General features: G+C 50.0%; 1 protein-coding gene across 2 annotated transcripts in view; it reads right to left on the bottom strand.

Annotated features, from left to right (window-relative positions):
• Positions 1-18698, bottom strand: part of LOC147701861 (uncharacterized) — a 750024-nt gene that overhangs the window by 213695 nt on the left and 517631 nt on the right. For both annotated transcript variants that reach the window (XM_086930494.1, XM_086930495.1), the window contains exon 17: positions 16307-17420. In XM_086930494.1, the coding sequence (XP_086786620.1) occupies positions 16307-17420 (1114 nt within the window). The remainder of the gene's footprint in view (positions 1-16306; positions 17421-18698) is intronic.

The following is an 18698-nucleotide window of genomic DNA, read 5'->3' as shown; positions in this document are numbered from 1 at the left end:
CATCTGGGTCTATTTGGAGCTCCGAATCCGACACGGAGAAGGCCTCTTCTCTCCGCTGATACCAATATCTTCTTGATCAGACTCTTAACCGCAGATATCCGGCGTGTCTGCAATGCTCCGACGCTACATCTCTCGACATTTGTCTCGCTTTCCGGAGGCGTATGCCCCGTGAACCAGAGTTTGTGAGATACAGACCGCTGGCGGCACTGTCTTTTATATTACGCGGGAGTCTCAGAGGGTAATTTGGTACCTCGAGAACGACGTGGGAGTGATCTTGACTGCGTGTTCTTTAGCATTCCAGTGTAATACAAGATTCTTACTGAAGCTAAAGGGGTCAACATGTAGAATAGTATATGCTCTATTAATACGCTTTGAAAATAGCTAGTACAGAAGAGACATTGACAGTACTTATCTTCAAATTAATCGATTTCTGGAGGCTTCTTCAGCTCTAGGATTGACAGATTGAATTTGTTTATTGGGAAATAAATTTGTTTTCCTGAAGGTGGTGTTGGCTGTAAATTATTATCCCACCGAAACGCGTCGATGCTTTTAAGAGTGGAAACTACTTTAAGTCTGAGGAGACAATTTATTTGAATGAAGTATTGAACACAAATCAGAATTGATCCCTGTTTGACTATTGTACTTTCTCTCCATGAATAGGAATTATTTCTTCCTTACTGTATTCCCAATTGTGTGTTTTTATGATGTTTGTATGAATATATTTTTTTGTCTGATATTGTAGTATTGCTTTTTTATTCTTGTGTTAGGGAAAGACCACAGGGACCTAAGGACTATTTTTAGCATATGATGTCTGATATGTTTTAATTGATTCACTAAATAAACTGTATACTTTTTATACTCTATTTTTACATTTCCTCTTTTGTTCATCTCACTGGTGTGTAAAGATGGTCTGTGGCAAAATGAATGCAGGGTGTGTGATATTGACCCCAAGGGGATTTCTTTTTAGACAATTGTCTCTCGACATTGAGCCAGACGATCGCGAAGGGTTTTCTTCGACCAAAACAATCTGCAAGCATCGCAGTCTTCTTCTTTGTTCTCCGGGGACAAGCACAAGTTGCACACCTGGTGTGTGTCAGTGAGCGGATAATTTGCATGGCACTGAGGACAGAATTTGAACTATGTCTGTTCCAACGACAGAGACCTGGACCAACACGGTTAGGCCCGAAGCCTGTCCACAAAGCTTTTTCTTTTTTTTTTTTGTGAGTGTAAAATTCTTTTATTGTATAGTTAATAAAAACCATTACAAAGATGAAATGCAGTGATATTTTAAAATATAGCAGGAAATATATTCTTATACAAGTATTAAAACAATTGCTTAAAAGTGATGCCCTTAATGCTTTGAAGAGCTGATTCAATATCAAAGAAAGACAATTACGGAACTTTGAGATTAGAGTTTATGTTGGCCCTTTGCAAGAGTTCCTCTTTTTTCTTAAAATAAATTACATGTTTAACTGTTTGACAAATGAGTTGTGGGTCCACTGAGCACAAGACTTGTAGGATCGCTGAACGGCATGTGCGAATTCCTTTTTCATTGAATTTAGCCTTTAATAAGCTCCGGCGTTCCCTATCCAGTGCAGGACAAATGCAGATCAAGTGAATAAAGTCTTGCACAGCAGTACCACATAGGTTGCACTCCTTGGGGCCTGGTGACCTCCAGCCGGGTTGATCGACGTTTGTTGGCAAATTGCCCATCCTTAGGCTAAGGTATTTTAGTTTGCCGTGTGATGGAAAGGCAAGCCATAGATAGGCTGCTGGTGCCGGCTTATTGTAAGATTGTATTGTCATCCAAGCGTGTGAGCGGTGACTCAGAATTGTCTTGTCATTGATCAATAAATGCCTGTTAGCTGCCTTTTTTACTGCCTGCTTAAATGTGGATACGGGTAGCTTCATTTTCCACAGTGTCGCTAGTTCAGTAATTTCAAGGGAGGAATTTAAGTACTTGGCGTACTGAGAATTAGGACTGCTTTGCATTGCTTCCCAAGTGGTGCGATTGATTTCTGTTTCGCGGTTCATCCAGATGCCGTACCAAAATTTAACAGTCACGTATTTTTTGTGCAGTGTTTGAGACTGCAGGCCGAACTCGAGGCGGACCTGTGCGGGAGAAGCATCACACGGTTGGCTGATTACACGCTTGTACACTCTCGTTTGGATTTTGTCTAAGAGCAGTGCACTCCCTCCGTAATGTAGCACGCTGCCGTAAGCTATTGTTGGAAGTAGCTTGGCTTTGGTGAATGTTAGGAGGGGAGTGAACAAAGGGCCTTTTAATTGCTTGGATAAACTACTGAATGCGTGTAACAAAGCAGTTCCTTTCTGCTCGATGGCATCAAAATGCGCAGAAAAGTTGAACCGTCTGTCCAGATATATCCCCAGGTACTTGTAGCTTTCCACTACTTCCAGTTTCTTATTATCAATTGCGAAGTTTGGCGGTGCTTTACAGTGATGGGTTATTATTATTACCTTTGTTTTCTTACTGTTTATTTCCAAAAGGTTCGGTTTAGTGTATCCAGCCAGTTCTTGCAAGAGACGTTGCAGACCTATTTTTGTCTGACAGAGGAGGACTACATCGTCAGCATAGGAGAGATGTGAAATGGGCAGTGTTCCTAGCCGCGGTGGGTGAGCATTGATCCCATCTAGCCTTAATGTCAAATTAACCATAAATAAATTGAAAAGATGGGGGGCCAAGACGCAGCCTTGCTTTAATCCATCGCAAGTTCTGATCTTCCGCGTTAGCCGATGGCCATTATCAATCTTTACCTGCATCCAGGAGTTGGTGTATAGGTCCATTAATGGATTTAGGATCGAGTCCGGCAGACCCTGCTGCTTTAGTTTGGACCAAAGTAATTGTCGACTGACACGGTCGAAGGCCGCCTTAAAGTCCACGAGGCATGAGTATAGTGCTTGACAAAGCTTTTCAAATTTAAAGTAGATTTTGTTGACCGAAATAATACGCGGAGAGGTTGGAAACGTGAACGGAACAATACAGTTGAGAGTAGAGAGCATTGCGCACCGAGAGGAACCCGAAGAACGGTTTTATACCAAAAAAATCAATCTAGCAATGGAGTCGATGCCCTTGCACACTATCACCGAAACGAGGAGTCAACTTACCTAGTGACTAGTAAAGACTTCTTCGAAGAAAAACAACTTGCAAACATCCAGACCCAACACTAGATGGAAGGAGTACGCAAAGCATGTGTATCTACAGCACACATGCCCCAAACGCACAAGTTACTACTTGTGTAACGATATATCTGTAAGAGACATTAGTTAGTGATAGATTCCTTACCTTAGAATATCCCCAGGCGTCAGACTGGATCCGGAAACTTTTGCGTAGCAATACCCCTGCGCGCTGGTAGGCGTCGTCTGCGGCTCCGCGTCCGTCGTCGGCGTCGTGAGCGCCGGGATGACGTCGTCGGAGTACTTAGACGGCGCCCATGCGCGCTGACGTCAGTTCTGATAACACAGCTTTTCCGCGCCAGATACGCAGAGCCATGATAGAACTAACACTGGTGCCATGAAACTAGGGCCCTGAAGGGGATGACCTTAACCCTAGATATCGGTTCGCAGAACGGGGAGGATGGGTGGGTCGGTAAGGAATCTATCACTAACTAATGTCTCTTACAGATATATCGTTACACAAGTAGTAACTTGTGCATCTGAAAGAGACACGTTAGTGATAGATTCCTTACCTTAGAATAGATACCCCAGCAATACCAACCCCGGTGGTGGGTCTGCGAACCAATATCACACCAGAAAGTCCTGGAGGACGGAACGGCCAAAGAAGCCATCCCTCCGGACTTGACTGTCCAGGCAGTAGTGTCTTGCGAACGTGTGCAGCGAGGCCCACGTGGCTGCCTGACAGATGTCCTGCAGAGGGACACCGCGGCCCAGGGCAGTTGTCGTTGCCGTGGCCCGAGTGGAGTGAGCCCGCAATCCAGCCGGGGGCTCCTTCCTCGCCATGGAGTAACATGCTTGAATACACAAGATGATCCACCTAGAGATGGTCCTCTTGTGCACAGCCTTTCCCTTCTTCGCGCCCACGTAACCAACGAAGAGTTGGTCATCCACCCGGAATTGGCGTGTGCGATCTAGGTAGTAGGAGAGCGCACGTTTTGGATCCAGACGGTGGAGCCTCTCCTCCTCTTTCGAGGGGTGTGGAGGCGGAAAGAAGGTGGGCAAAGTGATGGACTGCCCGATGTGGAAGGCCGTGACAACCTTGGGCAGAAAGGAAGGTCGTGTACGTAACACCACCTTATCAGGATGAACAGACAGGAAAGGTGGAGAAGAAGAAAGAGCCTGGAGCTCACTCACCCTCCTGGCAGAGGTGATGGCAACCAGGAAGGCCGTCTTTAGAGTAAGGAGACGAAGAGGGCAGTTATGAAGCGGCTCAAAGGGAGCACACATCAGATAGGTGAGAACCAGATTCAAGTCCCACTGGGGCATCACGAAGGGAACAGGAGGGAACATGTGCGTGATGCCCTTCAGAAATCTACTCACAATAGGGGACTTGAATAAAGAAGGCTGATCTGGTAGCCTCAAGAAGGCTGATAGAGCAGAAAGGTACCCTTTAAGAGTGCCCAGAGCAGAGCCCTGCTGGGCAAGGGAAAGAAGAAAGAGCAGCACTTCCGAAAGGGGTGCAGAGAGAGGATCCACAGCCTTTGCTGTGCACCATGCCACAAATCTGTTCCACCGGCAGGCGTATACCGACTTTGTGGAGGGACGCCTGGCTGCCAGAATGATATCACAGACTTCGGGAGGCAAGTCAAATGGCCTCAACTGCCGCCGCTCAATCTCCAAGCTTGTAGGTGGAGACTGGACAGGTTCGGGTGCAGGACCATCCCCTGCTGCTGCGACAGAAGGTCCTCCCGAAGAGGCAGACGAATCGGGGGATCGACTGACATGCTGAGTAGCTCGGGATACCAGTATCTTCGTGCCCAGTCCGGAGCCACAAGGACGACCTGGGCCCGGTCGCGCCTGATCTTCTTCAGCACTCTGGGCAGAAGTGGTATAGGCGGAAAGGCGTACAACAGACCGCAGCTCCACTCGCGACGAAAAGCGTCTCCGAGCGAGTGCCGCCTTGGAAATTCCAACGCGCAGAACTGCTGACATTGCGCGTTCTCTTCTGTGGCGAATAGATCTAACCAAGGCTCTCCCCACTGTCGAAAGAGACCTTGCGCCACGTCCGAGTTCAGACGCCATTCGTGATCCATCATGCACCGGCGGCTGAGTTCGTCCGCCCTGGCATTCAGAGAGCCTGCCAGGTGTTGAACCACCAGGGTCACGCCCTGATGTTCCAGCCACTGCCAGAGGCGCAGAGCCTCCTGGCAGAGGGTCCACGACCCCACACCGCCCTGTTTGTTGCAGTACCACATGGCGGTGGTGTTGTCGGTGAACACTTGCACTACGTTCCCCTTGACAGAGGGGAGGAATGCCTTCAGTGCAAGACGAATCGCCCGCAGCTCCAGAAGGTTGATGTGGAGCCGGGACTCCGCCGGAGACCAGAGGCCTCTGATCTCCGCCTCTCCCATGTGGCCTCCCCAGCCCTGGAGGGACGCGTCCGTCACAACTACGTGCTCCGGCTGGGGTAGGGAGAGGGGTCTGCCACTGACCCAGTCGCGGTCCGTGAGCCACCACTGCAGTTGCTTCGCAGTGCCCTCTGAGATCAGGACATGATCGGACAGGTTGCCCTGATGCTGGGCCCACTGAAACTTCAGGTCCCACTGCAGAGCCCGCATCCGCCACCTGGCGTGACGCACCAGAAGGATGCAGGAGGCCATCAGCCCCAGAAGCCGCAGCGTCAACCTGACCGAGACCCGGGATAACGGCCTGAAGACAGGAATCAGAGCCTGAATATCCCGAACCCGCTGTTCGGGAGGGTAAACCCGAAACTGCGCCGAGTCGAGAACCGCTCCGATGAAGAGGAGCTTTTGAGAGGGACACAGGTGTGACTTCGGCACATTGATGGAGAACCCCAGCAAGTGCAGGAGGTCGGCCGTAGTCTGGAGGTGGCTGACGACTGACTGGGGCGAGCCCGCCTTCAACAACCAGTCGTCGAGGTAGGGGAAGACTGATATCCCCTGCCTGCGCAGATGGGCTGCGACCACCGCCATCACCTTCGTGAACACCCGTGGGGCGCCGGCAAGGCCGAAGGGGAGCACGGTAAACTGAAAGTGCTCTTGGCCTACCATGAACCGTAGGTAACGCCGGTGGGCCGGCAGGACGGGGATGTGGAAATAGGCGTCCTGCAAGTCCAACGCTACCATCCAGTCTCCCGGGTCCAGGGCAGCCAGGACCTGAGCCAAAGTGAGCATCTTGAACTTCTCCGTCCGGAGGAAGCCGTTGACGTTCCGCAGATCCAAGATAGGGTGTAGGCCCCCTTTGCCCTTCTTGGGTACCAGAAAGTAGTGGGAGTAACAACCACGTCCTACTTCTGGCCCAGGAACGCGCTCGATGGCCCTCTTGGCCAAGAGGGCCGAAACCTCCTCTTGCAGAAGTTGCAAGTGATCCCCCGACACACGGTGGTATTGAGGTGGCATGGATGGAGGGGAAGACTCGAAGGGGAGGGAGAAACCCCTTCGGACAATTTGCAGCACCCACCTGTCCGAAGTGACTGTATGCCAGTGGGAGAGGTGATGGCGAACCCTGCCTCCCACAGGCGTCACATGGGCCTGAAAACTCGGACTAGGAAGGTTTTGAGGCGGGGGCTGCTGAGGGAGGTGTGGACTGGCCTCGCCGCTGGCCCCGACCACCGCCACGGCGGTTCCCACGGCCGCCACCGCGTTGCTGAACATTCTGCGGCGCGTGGCTGACGGTCCGTGGTGGGGCGCCCCTTCCGTGGCCACGAAAGGAGCGAAAGGCACCCGATTGCTGGCGTGGGGCCGTAAGGCCCAAGGACTTGGCCGTGGCCCTGGAGTCCTTGAAACGTTCCAGCGCATGGTCTGCCTTGTTGCCGAAGAGGCGACGGCCATCAAACGGCATGTCCAGGAGGGTGGCCTGGACATCGGCCGAGAAGTTGGCGGACCTCAACCAGGCGTGGCGTCGAACCGCCACCGTCGTTGCCATCACCCTGCCCAGTGAGTCCGTGGTATCCAGCCCACACCGGATAGAGAAGCGTGCCGCATCTTGGCCGTCCGCAAGGGTTTGGCTGAGTTTAGCCCTGACCTCCTCAGGGCATTGTGGCAGCACCTCCGCAACCGTGTCCCACAGAGTGTGGGTGTAGCGGCCCAAGAGACAGTTGGTGTTCACAGACCGTAGCCCTAGGCTCACAGACGAGAAGACCTTCTTCCCGAACTGCTCATATCTCTTGGATTGCCTGTCGGGCGGGGCCGACGGGAATGCGGTTTGGGAGTTAGAGGCCTGGATGACCAGGCTCTCGGGGGTGGGATGGGTGGACAAAAAGCATGGGTCGCCCGGTGCCGGGCGGTAGCGTCTGGCCACGTTCCTGTCCACAGGGGGGCCTGTGGCGGGCTTGGACCAAGTGCCCAGCAGAACGTCACACAAGGCCTCATTGAACGGCAGGAGGGGCTCCGCGGAGCCGGACTGCTGTTTGAGGACCTCAGTGAGGAGATTAGTCCTCACGGCCGCGACGGGGAGCTGAAGGTTTAAGGCCTTAGCTGCCTTCGTCAACACTACGCTGTAAGCAGAACCCGCCTCCGAAGCCACAGTCGGGGGCGACGTAAATCCAGTGTCTGGCGAGGTGTCAATACCACTGGCCTCCCCAAGCTCATATGTCCAGTCCTGATGCGACTGGCAATCACGTGCCAGAGGGTCCTCGGACCCCTCCCATTGCTCCTCGTCACCTGGCTCCTGGAGACCAGGATTAACAGCCAGGGCCTCCTCGTGGAGATAGAAGTCTCCAAAGGCCGACGGAATCGGCGCCCAGCGGCGCCCCTCCGACTCCTGAGTAGGACCGTAGGAAACATTGGGGTCGGCAACCACATCGGCTGCCGGGGACGACACCTGAAGGGACGGCGCCGGCGAGGTCGTAAGGTCGACCGGCGAGGTCCCGGATCCGGAGCCGGATCCAGCGAGGTCGCGCGGCGCCGGGACCGAAGTCGCCAGCGGCGCCGGGCCCGAAGCACCCGACGTCGTCGGGGCCGAAGCGCCCGACCCGGAAGGACCTCCAGACGGAGCCGATCGGCCCGAAGGCGCCACGGGAACCGACTGAGGAGGGAGGGCCCTCATGGCCATGAGGTACCTCTCGACCTCCTCCTGCGACGCGCCGTGCCCAGGGACCCGAAGGTGTGGGGCAGGCGGCGACGCTTGCGACTCCCGCGGAGCCGCGTGGGCGGTGTCGCCCGAGTCCCCGGCCGCATCGAGCGAGCGTCGGGGCGGGTCGGAGGACCGATGGTGTCGTTCCGACCTCTCATGCCTCTTACCTGAGGACTTGGAACCAGACGATCGGTGTCCACTTCCGGAACGTTGATGACTCCGACCTCGCGACCTGTCCCTCGACCTCCCGTGGGACCGGGACCGGGACCTGGAGCGGCGCGGGGCCGAGTGCCTCAGCTCGAGACGCTTGCGGGACCGCTCCCGCCTAGCCTTCGACGTCAGGGCCCGGCAGTCGACGCAGGTTCGATCGTCGTGGTCGAGGCCTAAGCACTTCAGGCACCGGCGATGGGGGTCCGTGACCGACATGAGTCGGCCGCACTTCGAACAAGGCTTGAACCCGGGCATCCCTGGCACCGATAGTCGAGACAGTCGACTAAAAGAGATCAAAAAGGATCAAAAACTTTTCAGTCAAAAAGTGACTGGGGGTAGAGCTTCTTCCGGATCTGCGCTAGCTGGTGCGGAAAAAAGAAGAACTGACGTCAGCGCGCATGGGCGCCGTCTAAGTACTCCGACGACGTCATCCCGGCGCTCACGACGCCGACGACGGACGCGGAGCCGCAGACGACGCCTACCAGCGCGCAGGGGTATTGCTACGCAAAAGTTTCCGGATCCAGTCTGACGCCTGGGGATATTCTAAGGTAAGGAATCTATCACCAACGTGTCTCTTTCAGATGCCTATTTTTCGTGTCTGGGATTATTCAGGACATTGTGGCGATGACGTTAACTGCGACGATCATACTTTTTTATAAAGTGTAAAACACATTTGCACACATTACAGTATTTTACACACTAGGGCTTTATTACTATACTGTTTGTTAAAATGCAGGAGTGGTGGTGATTTAAAACATTTTTTTTATGGTTTCAGGGGATATGCAGGTGAATAAAAGTAGGTAACATTTGGAAATGATTAGTATATAGATGATTCATGCTTTACAGTATGTGAAGTAAACTACACCTGCTGTAGCTCACTTTGTAATATGACTCTACACTCTAGAATGCGTATGCACTTCTGACCTACTGGTTCTAGTGGGTTTCTATGGAGAATGTGCAGAGGGTACATTGGGGAAGTGTGTTAAAGAGACAGGTATCAGTTTTTACAGATTGGAGAGTGTAGGAGGCTGGCTTAGTATATGGTGCACACCTATGTATGTAGGCACCCTGCCCTAATCCAGACAACCCTTATGGTGATTTTAGCGGTCTTAGACAAACTTAGAAAGATCTCTAAGTGGTAGCTGTGGAGAGCAGCCTACAGGCTTAGTCCCGAAGGAGTGTAAAGCAGCTTGTTTTACCAGTACTTAATCTTATGGTATGGTTAAGTGAGAAAGAACCAGACAGTGTAGTTATAAAAAATATGTATTTATTATTAACACTCACTAACATAATGAAATATCTCCTACCCAGAGCTATAACCACAATACTTTGGCAATAGAATACGTAAGTATCACAAATACACAGTGGTCTCCAGGGGGAGGCCAAACCATATACTAAAATAGTGGAATGCAAACCACAACCTAAGTTGAGAATGGCCCCAAAAGATGTAGAAGAGCCAGAGACCCAAGGAACCACCCATGGTGAGTATCTAGGAATCACGTGGAGGTCGTGTGAAGAGTGGGAACACGACTGCATGCTCAATTCAAGTCAATGAGTAAGTTGTGGTTGCAATTTTAAATAAGGACCCTTCCCAGTGTACCCTGAATAAACCCCATGAAAGACAGAGGTTTGGAGAGCCACCCCATTCGTGGATACCCCTTGAACCAGGATACCTACACCAGGGAAGCCGGGGGCATAGGTGTTAAGTGGCGTCGGAAACCGATGTCGAACTCAATGGAGACCTACAGGAAGATGCAGCTGCTGGAGAAGGTGAGAGTGTCCGGTGGGACCCACAGGTTGATTCAAGATGAGAAGTACATACAAGCAGAGGGGACAGAGTCTACGCCACCCAAGAGTGACCAGGAGGCACAGAAGACGAATGCCCACCCATGCCTGGTGTTGCAGGAGAGTTGATGGTGACCTTGGAGGAGCAGCTGTGTGGACCCAGTGAAGCTGTGAAAGACAGGAGTATTCATGAGCTGTCCCATGCCGGATGTGGAGAGTTGAGGGGTTGCGTTCGTCTGGAGCACCAACAAGCCTAGGCAGCTGCAACCAATGTGAAAAGGGAAAAAGGTACGCCAGGAGCAGCACTGGAATAAAAGAAGAACCTCACAAGGACCTACAGGCCGGAGGCATTCACAAGAGGACCTCGAGAAGATGAATGCCCACCAATGTCGGGTGTTGCAGGAGAGTTGACGTGACCTTGTAGCTGCAGCTGTGTGGACCCAGCGATGCTGTGGAAGACAAGGAGCTGTTCTCAAGCTGTCCCACGTTGGATGTTGAGAGTTAAGGGGTCAGTGTCTGTTGGGAGCACCAACAACTGGATCAAACGTGGATGGCGAGAAGGGTATGGTGTCAGGACCAGCAAGGCTCAAGTGACTCACCACAAACAGGGGAGCAGAGTAAGCCCCAAGCAATCAGGGAAGCCCACTGAAATCAAAGACGAGCCTCACAAGGAGCCACAGGTAGGAGGCACTTGAGTCGCAAGAGGACCTCAAGCAGCTCACCAAAGATGCAGGCCCACGGTGCAAGCTATAAATAAATAATAAATCCACATTTGTAAAGCGCACAATCACCCGCAAGGGTCTCTAGGCGCTGGGGGCCGTCAGGAAGATTAAGCAAGCTATTGCCCAGAGTCACATGGTGCTGGGCTGACCTGCCGCTGGTGCCGGGGATCGAACCGTGATCCTCAGCTTTCAGAGTCAGTCGCCCTGGCCGCGGCGCCACACCTCTTCCAAGCTATGCAGTGAGGACGAAGATCTTGGTCACAGGAGATACTGGAGGTTGGGGCTACTTGGAGCCCTTAGATCTTGACGGAAGGAAGCCAACATTTCAGAGTCCGTGGGAGCCCAGGGCCAGCAGACCAGTCAGCTGTGTTGCGTAGCCTGCAGGTGCACAGTAGTGACTCCTTCACTTCAAGGGAGATTTCTTCAGGTGTCTTGGATGTCCAAAGGCCTTGGAAGGATCCTGTAGGGAGCACAGGTTCAGACTTTGCAGCACACTTGCAGAACAACGAGACCAGGAGCAGCAGGAGTCTTCCAAGTTACAGTCTCGGAGTCCAGTGCTAAGTCCAGAGTGTCCAGACGGTCACAGATGAAGTGGTGTCTTGATATGAATCTTGTCCCACGACGAATCTGGGGACCCACAGGTAAGCCCTTAAGTACCCTAAGGAAAGGTTTGGGACGATTCAGGGTTCCCTCCCAGGGGAAGGGCCGGACATTCGGGAGGATACTCCGATATCCTTTGTCCAGTTTCGCACCAGAGCGGAAGCCAACGGATCTTTGAACTGGTTTGAATCGGACTATACAAGAAGGGCACCACATGTGCCCTGCAAGTAGTCTCAGTGGTACTAACAAGCGCCCCACCCTGCCCCAATACACCAAACCCTGTCTGGGAGGCAGTCACACCTCCCTGTGACAGAATATCTGCCTTTCCCTGTTCGAGCTTGGCTTAGCAGCAGGAGGGCAGAACCATGTCTCTGGTGGACAACAGTGCTAGCTTGCGGTCGGGTTCTGGAAGACTGGTACCGTGAGCATTGAGAGCCTCTCGGAGAAGCTTTACAGTGCATGGAATCATACCTCCCACACCTTTTTAGGTATGATTCCAACATGTTGGATTCCAACCTTGCCTAAATTTGCAATTATCTGTATGTTTGTTTGTTTGCCTCGTTTCATGTTTTTCAAAATAACAGGAATGCCTTAAGAAGGAAGTCCCCCCTCTTACACATAGTGCACCTTAGAGGGTGCAACACATTTGTGATCTAACACATAATCCTCGTTTAGATCTCACATCTTACACATATTTCTAGGTCCTGAGGAAAGCCAGCACACATCCAAGGCCTGACTGATACATGTAGACCATTTTTTGGATGTAGGAGTTCTTAATTACCACTCCAAGCACACACCCACTGCCTTGTTTTTACTACTGCTTGTGGCCCAAACATTAAAACAAACCCTGTGGGTAATTGGACCACTGTACAGTTTTTAACCTCACTATCACTTCACCTCACTGCGCACTCAGTAAAGATACCTGCTTCGCTGTAAACCAGGCGTTGTAGCACACCAGGGACACACTCTGTGTCATCAGGTGGGCCCGATGATGAAGCATGCCACCAACTAGGTTGGTGGGTGAGGGCTTCATAAAAAGAAAAAAAGTTTTTTCCTTTACATTACAAAAATCATACAGTCTTTCGTTATCACGTACCCCCAGAGTAGTTCCTCTTGTTGATATATATTAACTTTGGGAATAAGGGCTAGTTCTTTAATCCTCACTCTCTCCTCTTGATATTTAAATAAAAAATGGTAAACAGTCAAGACAGCCGTTTGGTAATGCGAAGTTTTCTGAAGTTCTTGGCTGGCCTCCATGTTTTTACTGGCCTTCTTCGTGTACTTAGTTATGCGTGAACGCAGGCCAAGGACATAGTCCACAATGTCCTGTTGAGCAGGTTTGAGAGGTTGCTCTCAGCCTTGCTTAACTAGACACAGTAGACCCCTAACTGGATGTCCAAATAGAAGTTCAAATGGGCTGTAACCAAAAGCCTTCTGAGAAACCTCTCTGTAGGCAAAGAGAAGGCAGGGTAGTAAGGCATCCCATTTTCGCCAAAGTTTTTCTGGGAGCACCGTAACCATACCCTTTAGGGTCTTGTTGAACCTTTCAACAAGCCCACTGCACTGTGGATGGTAGTGTGTGCTAAGGAATATGCTACTTACCAGTATGCATCTGTTCTTGGCATGTAGGGCTGCTGACATTCATATCTGTGCATAGATCGCCGCCTAGTGTTGGGTCCGGATGATTGCACATTGTTGTCCTGGGAGAGTCTTCGAAGTATCACGAGATAGGTGGCTCCTCCCTTGGACTACAGTGCGCATGGGCATCCGCTCCATGCTCAGATTGTTTTTCGCCATTGTGGCAGAGATGGAGTATAGTACAGTAAGTGAAGTCCATGCAAAGAGTGAATGCTACAGCTGGGACAGGCACCGGGAAGGCAGGTGGGCGATATGAATGTCAGCAGCCCCACATGCCAAGAACAGATGCATACTGGTAAGTAGCATATTCCGTTCGAGGCATGTGGGCTGCTGAATTCATATCTGTGCATAGAATGTATAGCAGTATCTCCCCTAGCGGTGGCTGCCTGTGCCAGCTGCAGCAGTCTGAAAGAGAGTTTTGAGAACAGCCTGTCCTACAGCAGCTTGCTGTTTGGAATGTACATCTACACAGTAGTGTTTGGTAAATGTATGTATGGTTGTCCATGTGGCTGCTCTACAAATTTCGTGTAAAGGAATGTTTCCCAGGAAAGCCATGGATGACCCTAGTTTGCGTGTAGAATGCGCCCTAGGGGGAACTGTTAAGGTGCGTTTTGCCTTTAAGTAACATATCTGAATGCACTTAACGATCCATCTGGCTATCCCTGATTTAGAAATAGGGTTGCCTTTGTGTTGTGGTGAGAAAGCAACAAACAACTGTTTTGTTTTTCGAAATGCCTTAGTTCTATCTATGTAATATAGTAGAGCTCTTTTGACGTCTAGAGAATGCAAGGCCCTTTCAGCAACTGTCTGTGGGTTTTGAAAGAACACCGGCAGGTCTATTGTTTGATTTATATGGAACTGGAATACCACTTTTGGCATGAATTTTGGGTAGGTTCTGAGAACTACTCTATTTGCATGTACTTGAATGAATGGCTCCTGAATAGTTAGGGCTTGCAGCTCACTAACTCTTCTAAGAGAAGTAATGGCAATAAGGAAAGCCACTTTCCAAGTAAGAAATTGTAGTTCGCATGAGTGTAGTGGTTCAAAAGGTGGTCCTATAAGTCTGGTTAAAACGATGTTCAAATTCCAGACTGGTGAAGGTAGGTGCCTTGGGGGAATTACTCGTTTAAGTCTCTCCATGAATGCTTTAATTGTTGGCCCTCTAAATAGTGAAAGGTGTTGCCTGTTTTGGAGATGCAAAGCGTGAACATATCACCCGCTTAACGGTTTTAAGGCACAGGGGGCCATAAGGGAGATTAAGTGAGCTGGCGCTGCGGATCAAACCACTAACCCCGCGCTCCAGAGTCCATCACTCTGCCCGCTATACCACACCTCTCCGCTGCAGGCCCCATCCTGAAGAGGGCAGTCAACACCTGTTGCACACCTGCAACCATCCCCTATTCTGCTGCAGTAACACCACTCACTGTACATGGGTTTGGTCATGCACAGCAAGCAGAAGACGCCACGCATGTGGGTTGTCCCAAGCCCAAGCACTGCAGCAAACCTAGAACGGCCTTAGGCAGTGTGCAGCAGGGGTTGGCCACATGGCCCACACCAGCCATTGGGAGTCAACATCCCTTGTACATGGGCAAAGGGCACTATTCGGATTCAGGCAGCCTTCCCTCACTAGGCATGGCATTCGGCTGTGCACAGCGGGAGTTGAGAGAAGAGCCTGGTCTGCCGCCAGACCATGAAACTAACCCGGCAGGGAATGAAGGGTGGAGAGCAAGCCCCACTACGCATGACTGACTGGCCAAACCCGGTGCAGATGGACTTACTCATTTTATAAGTGCTTGCAGAACACACTTTGTGTTTATGAAACCACACAGACTCATGGGCACTTGTTTAACCTCCCACAGACCTGCATCTGATTTGCAAATCCTCCAGGTGGTCCAAAAAGGAACCACAAAAGACTGTTGTCCACAGGCCATAATCCAGGGTTAGCAGACCGGAGAAAAGGTCCAACAAGGGTCCTTAAGCCCCGCGTCCTGTAATGGCTGCCACAAAAGATTGTACTCTGTTACAGCCAGCCAATCAAACACTTAGGATCTTACAGACCAAAAAGTGATGACAGAAGACAAAAAGTTTCCTCATCCAATAGGATTCAGGTTTTTTTTAGTCCAGGGACGGTCTACACACCTGAGTTCCTACACCAGAAGCAGAATAACGTTTCAGATATCTATAACCCCTTCAAACTCACCCTTAAACATTGGTAATCAAGCAAAGGAAATGCCCTCATGTCAAGTTTGATTTAATTCCATTCAGTCATTTTTGAATAGCAGACAGTCAAAAGGAAGCAAAAATATGGGTACTAAAATTCACTTTTTTGATGTCCTCTTTCCCCTGCTCCATCCCAACAGATCTTCATGAAACTTGCCTTACTGCCCCCAGTTCAGTTGATCCTTTTGGGGGGAAATGCTCTGCGGATTGTTCAGAGGGTGTCAAAGTTCTTATAAAAAAACATATTTTCAATAGAAACATTCAAGGCGGTCAGCACTATTCATAATTCTCCTGGGTATGGAGATTGAGATTATGGGGCAGCCTTTAGGACCTCTAATGGGACTCAAATGGCCTGCTCGGGTGCATAAAACACTTGTATCTGCTGAAGAGAGAGATCTAGAAACCCTTGTGCTACTGCAGCTTTGTGCAATGTAAGACATAGTGGGTTTGCCATCGCTTGTTTAATTGCTAGATTTGCTTTGAAATTGCTACCCTGAGTCAACAGCTCACACTGCAGCCTATGTAGGAAAATGTTGTGTCAACGTGCTATGCCCACTTTACCTTAGAAGAACATTCACCAGTTGTGGTGACATCACCTCAAGATCCGACTACATTGAATAAACCACTAACCTAGAGCACTCTATGATGCTAGGGTGCTCCTGTTTTCAGGAAAATCATTTTAAACTGGCAGCTCAAATAGCAGCAGAATGTGGAAAAGTGTGTTAGCAATATGCACCTATCAAAATTGCTAAACCATGTTTTGTGTGTCCTCGTGAAATGAAATTAATAGAGCAATTAATTGGCAGACATGCACTATTAAAACGTGTAACATAATAAATGTTTTATGTTCATTCTATGACATTTTTCATATGAATCCCACTGATAGGAGCATTCCAACATACCTCTGATATGATCTCAGATGCTGGGCTTTCTGATGCATGTGTGTGTGCAGCATGTGTCCCTTCAGTGGTCTCCAGGAGCTGCACAGATTCTCCATATTCCAGGTCCTTGAATTCTTTGCTGAGAATGAGATGAAGGCAGTGCTGAAGAGAGGATATGGGGCCTGCTTTGTTCACCAGCTTTCGCTGTTGGTTCTTTAGAGTATTACAGATGCGGTCCTCTGTATTGCATTTACTGCTCCCCTCTTGCACCCAGTGCTTCCTCCGTGAATGCCAGACATCGTAGTAGTACTGAAAAATGTCCACAGGGCAGACGGTCACCAGGTCGTTCAAACACTGACTGGAAAGGGATGTAGACTGGGTATGAGCTAGGGTTAACAGAGAGTCCTTAATCTGATCTTGCACACTGTAGTCAAGTTGTGATACCTTCTGGTAAAGCATGTTCAAGACGGCCTTGGTGCAGTAGCTAACGTTGGCATGGGGAACCAGTTTGCCCAAGTCAAGACCATCCTGGATGTCAGGGCTCACAGTTATCTGCTTCACCTGCATGTTTATCTTAGGGATGCTTTGCATGATTGAGACCAAAGTGAAGCGCAAGGCATCGGACACACCCTTCTTTGAGATACAAAAAGCACAAACTTTCCACTGTGAGCAGTCATCGCACAGAACTGTGTACAAATCAAAACCGGACATGAAATTGGATAACACCTCTACATAGAGGTGACCAGGCACCTTTTGTGCGATGTCTTGCATGGGAGAGGTCATTATAAAGATATCCTTCACTGTCCCTTCGTCTTCTACAAACACCAACTTGATTTTCACCAAAGGGTCAGCCTCTAGGAGTGACTTCAGCTCTAATACAATTTTTGAGATATCGTCAAATGCTTCCAACCTGTAACGCAAGAGTTTCTTGACATCATTTAGTTCCAGAAACTTCCGGGAGATGTCATTGGCGACTCTGATGGAAAGCTCTACAGGGCGTTCTCCCTTACTCTTCTTCACTTTCCATTGAAGGGGCACACACTTAGACTCGTGGTTATGCTGAAGAACTGTTTTGATGACTATTAGTCTGTCTTGCTGGGGACCAAGACTCAGCCTTATGAATGCTGGGCAATTCCTTCAGAAAAAGAAGAAAAAAATAATGTCAGTCTGTATCCTCATGGAGTTCTGCAAAACGGAGCTGTGAATAAATAAATACATCAAAATTCAAAACTCTAAACAGTAAGTTCAGTATGTTCTCTCAAAAGTTCAGGAGAGTATTTTCTCGTTAACTATGTATGAAAAATATGAGAAAAGTGTATTCCAAATTGACCACACACAAAACACAGACTGGAATAAGGTCATTTGTCTTGCAGAATGAACATTTCAAACATTTTGTGCAGTTCACCCCATGTCATTAAAAGACCTCCACATCATAAAGATTTCAGTAATGCAAAGTGTCACTACAGTAATTGTGATAGTGTAATGAAGACAGGGTCCTACTTGCACACATTGCTTTGTTAGCATAAGCGTATTAGTAGTTAAACGCCCTTTTGCAGTTTTGCAGCTTTTGCACACAACACTACATGTAACTACTGTTGTAAGTTAAACTGCTTGATTTTCTTCGCATGAGAATGGTCTTGTTATTCACATCCCTAGACCTACACCACAACCTTAGTCTGTACTCACAAGTTACTTAGTTACTTACCTTCGGTAGCGAAATATCTGTAAGAAACTGTAGTTAGTATTAGATTCCTTACCTTGGAATATCCCCAGGCGTCAGACTGGATCCGGAAAATTGTGCGTAGCAGTACCCCTGCGCATCGGTAGGCTTCATCTGCGCCTCCGCGTCCATCGTCAGCATCGCCGGGATGACGTCGGAGTACTTAGACGCCGCCCTCGCACGCTGTTGTCCGTTATTAGTCCGTGAAGTAGTGTGGCTCACTGGTTAGAGGCGGCAGACCCGAGAGCAGAGGACGGCCCGGGACCAGGGTTCGATTCCCGGCGCGGCAGGTTTCTGGACCAGGGTCAGCGGACTCGATAATTCTCTCGCCTCGGTGCCCACTCTGATCAGCGATCACACTCGGCAACTCTGGGCATTAGCTTGCCTCATCTTCACTAACGGCCCCATCAGACCGCCGGGGATGCCTGGTCTCACCCTGGAGATACCCATTAAGGGACCATCTCTCAGGGAAGCCAGGAAGGGTTTCGCAGCGGTCGAAGCGCCTTGGGACCCTACGGGTAAGTAGTGCGCTATATAAATGCCTATACATACATACATACATACATTATGCACAGCTTTTCCTCGTCAGAAACGCAGAGCCATGATAAAAACCAACACTGGTGCCATGAAAACTGGGGCACTGAAAGGGGATGCCCTTAACCCTAGATATTGGTTCGCAGAACGGGGAGGATG

Source organism: Lissotriton vulgaris, chromosome 7 (assembly GCF_964263255.1).
Source record: "Lissotriton vulgaris chromosome 7, aLisVul1.2, whole genome shotgun sequence".
Classification (NCBI taxonomy): Eukaryota; Metazoa; Chordata; class Amphibia; order Caudata; family Salamandridae; genus Lissotriton; species Lissotriton vulgaris.
Note: the sequence above shows the minus strand (reverse complement) of the source record. Positions and strands in the feature narration are given on the sequence as shown.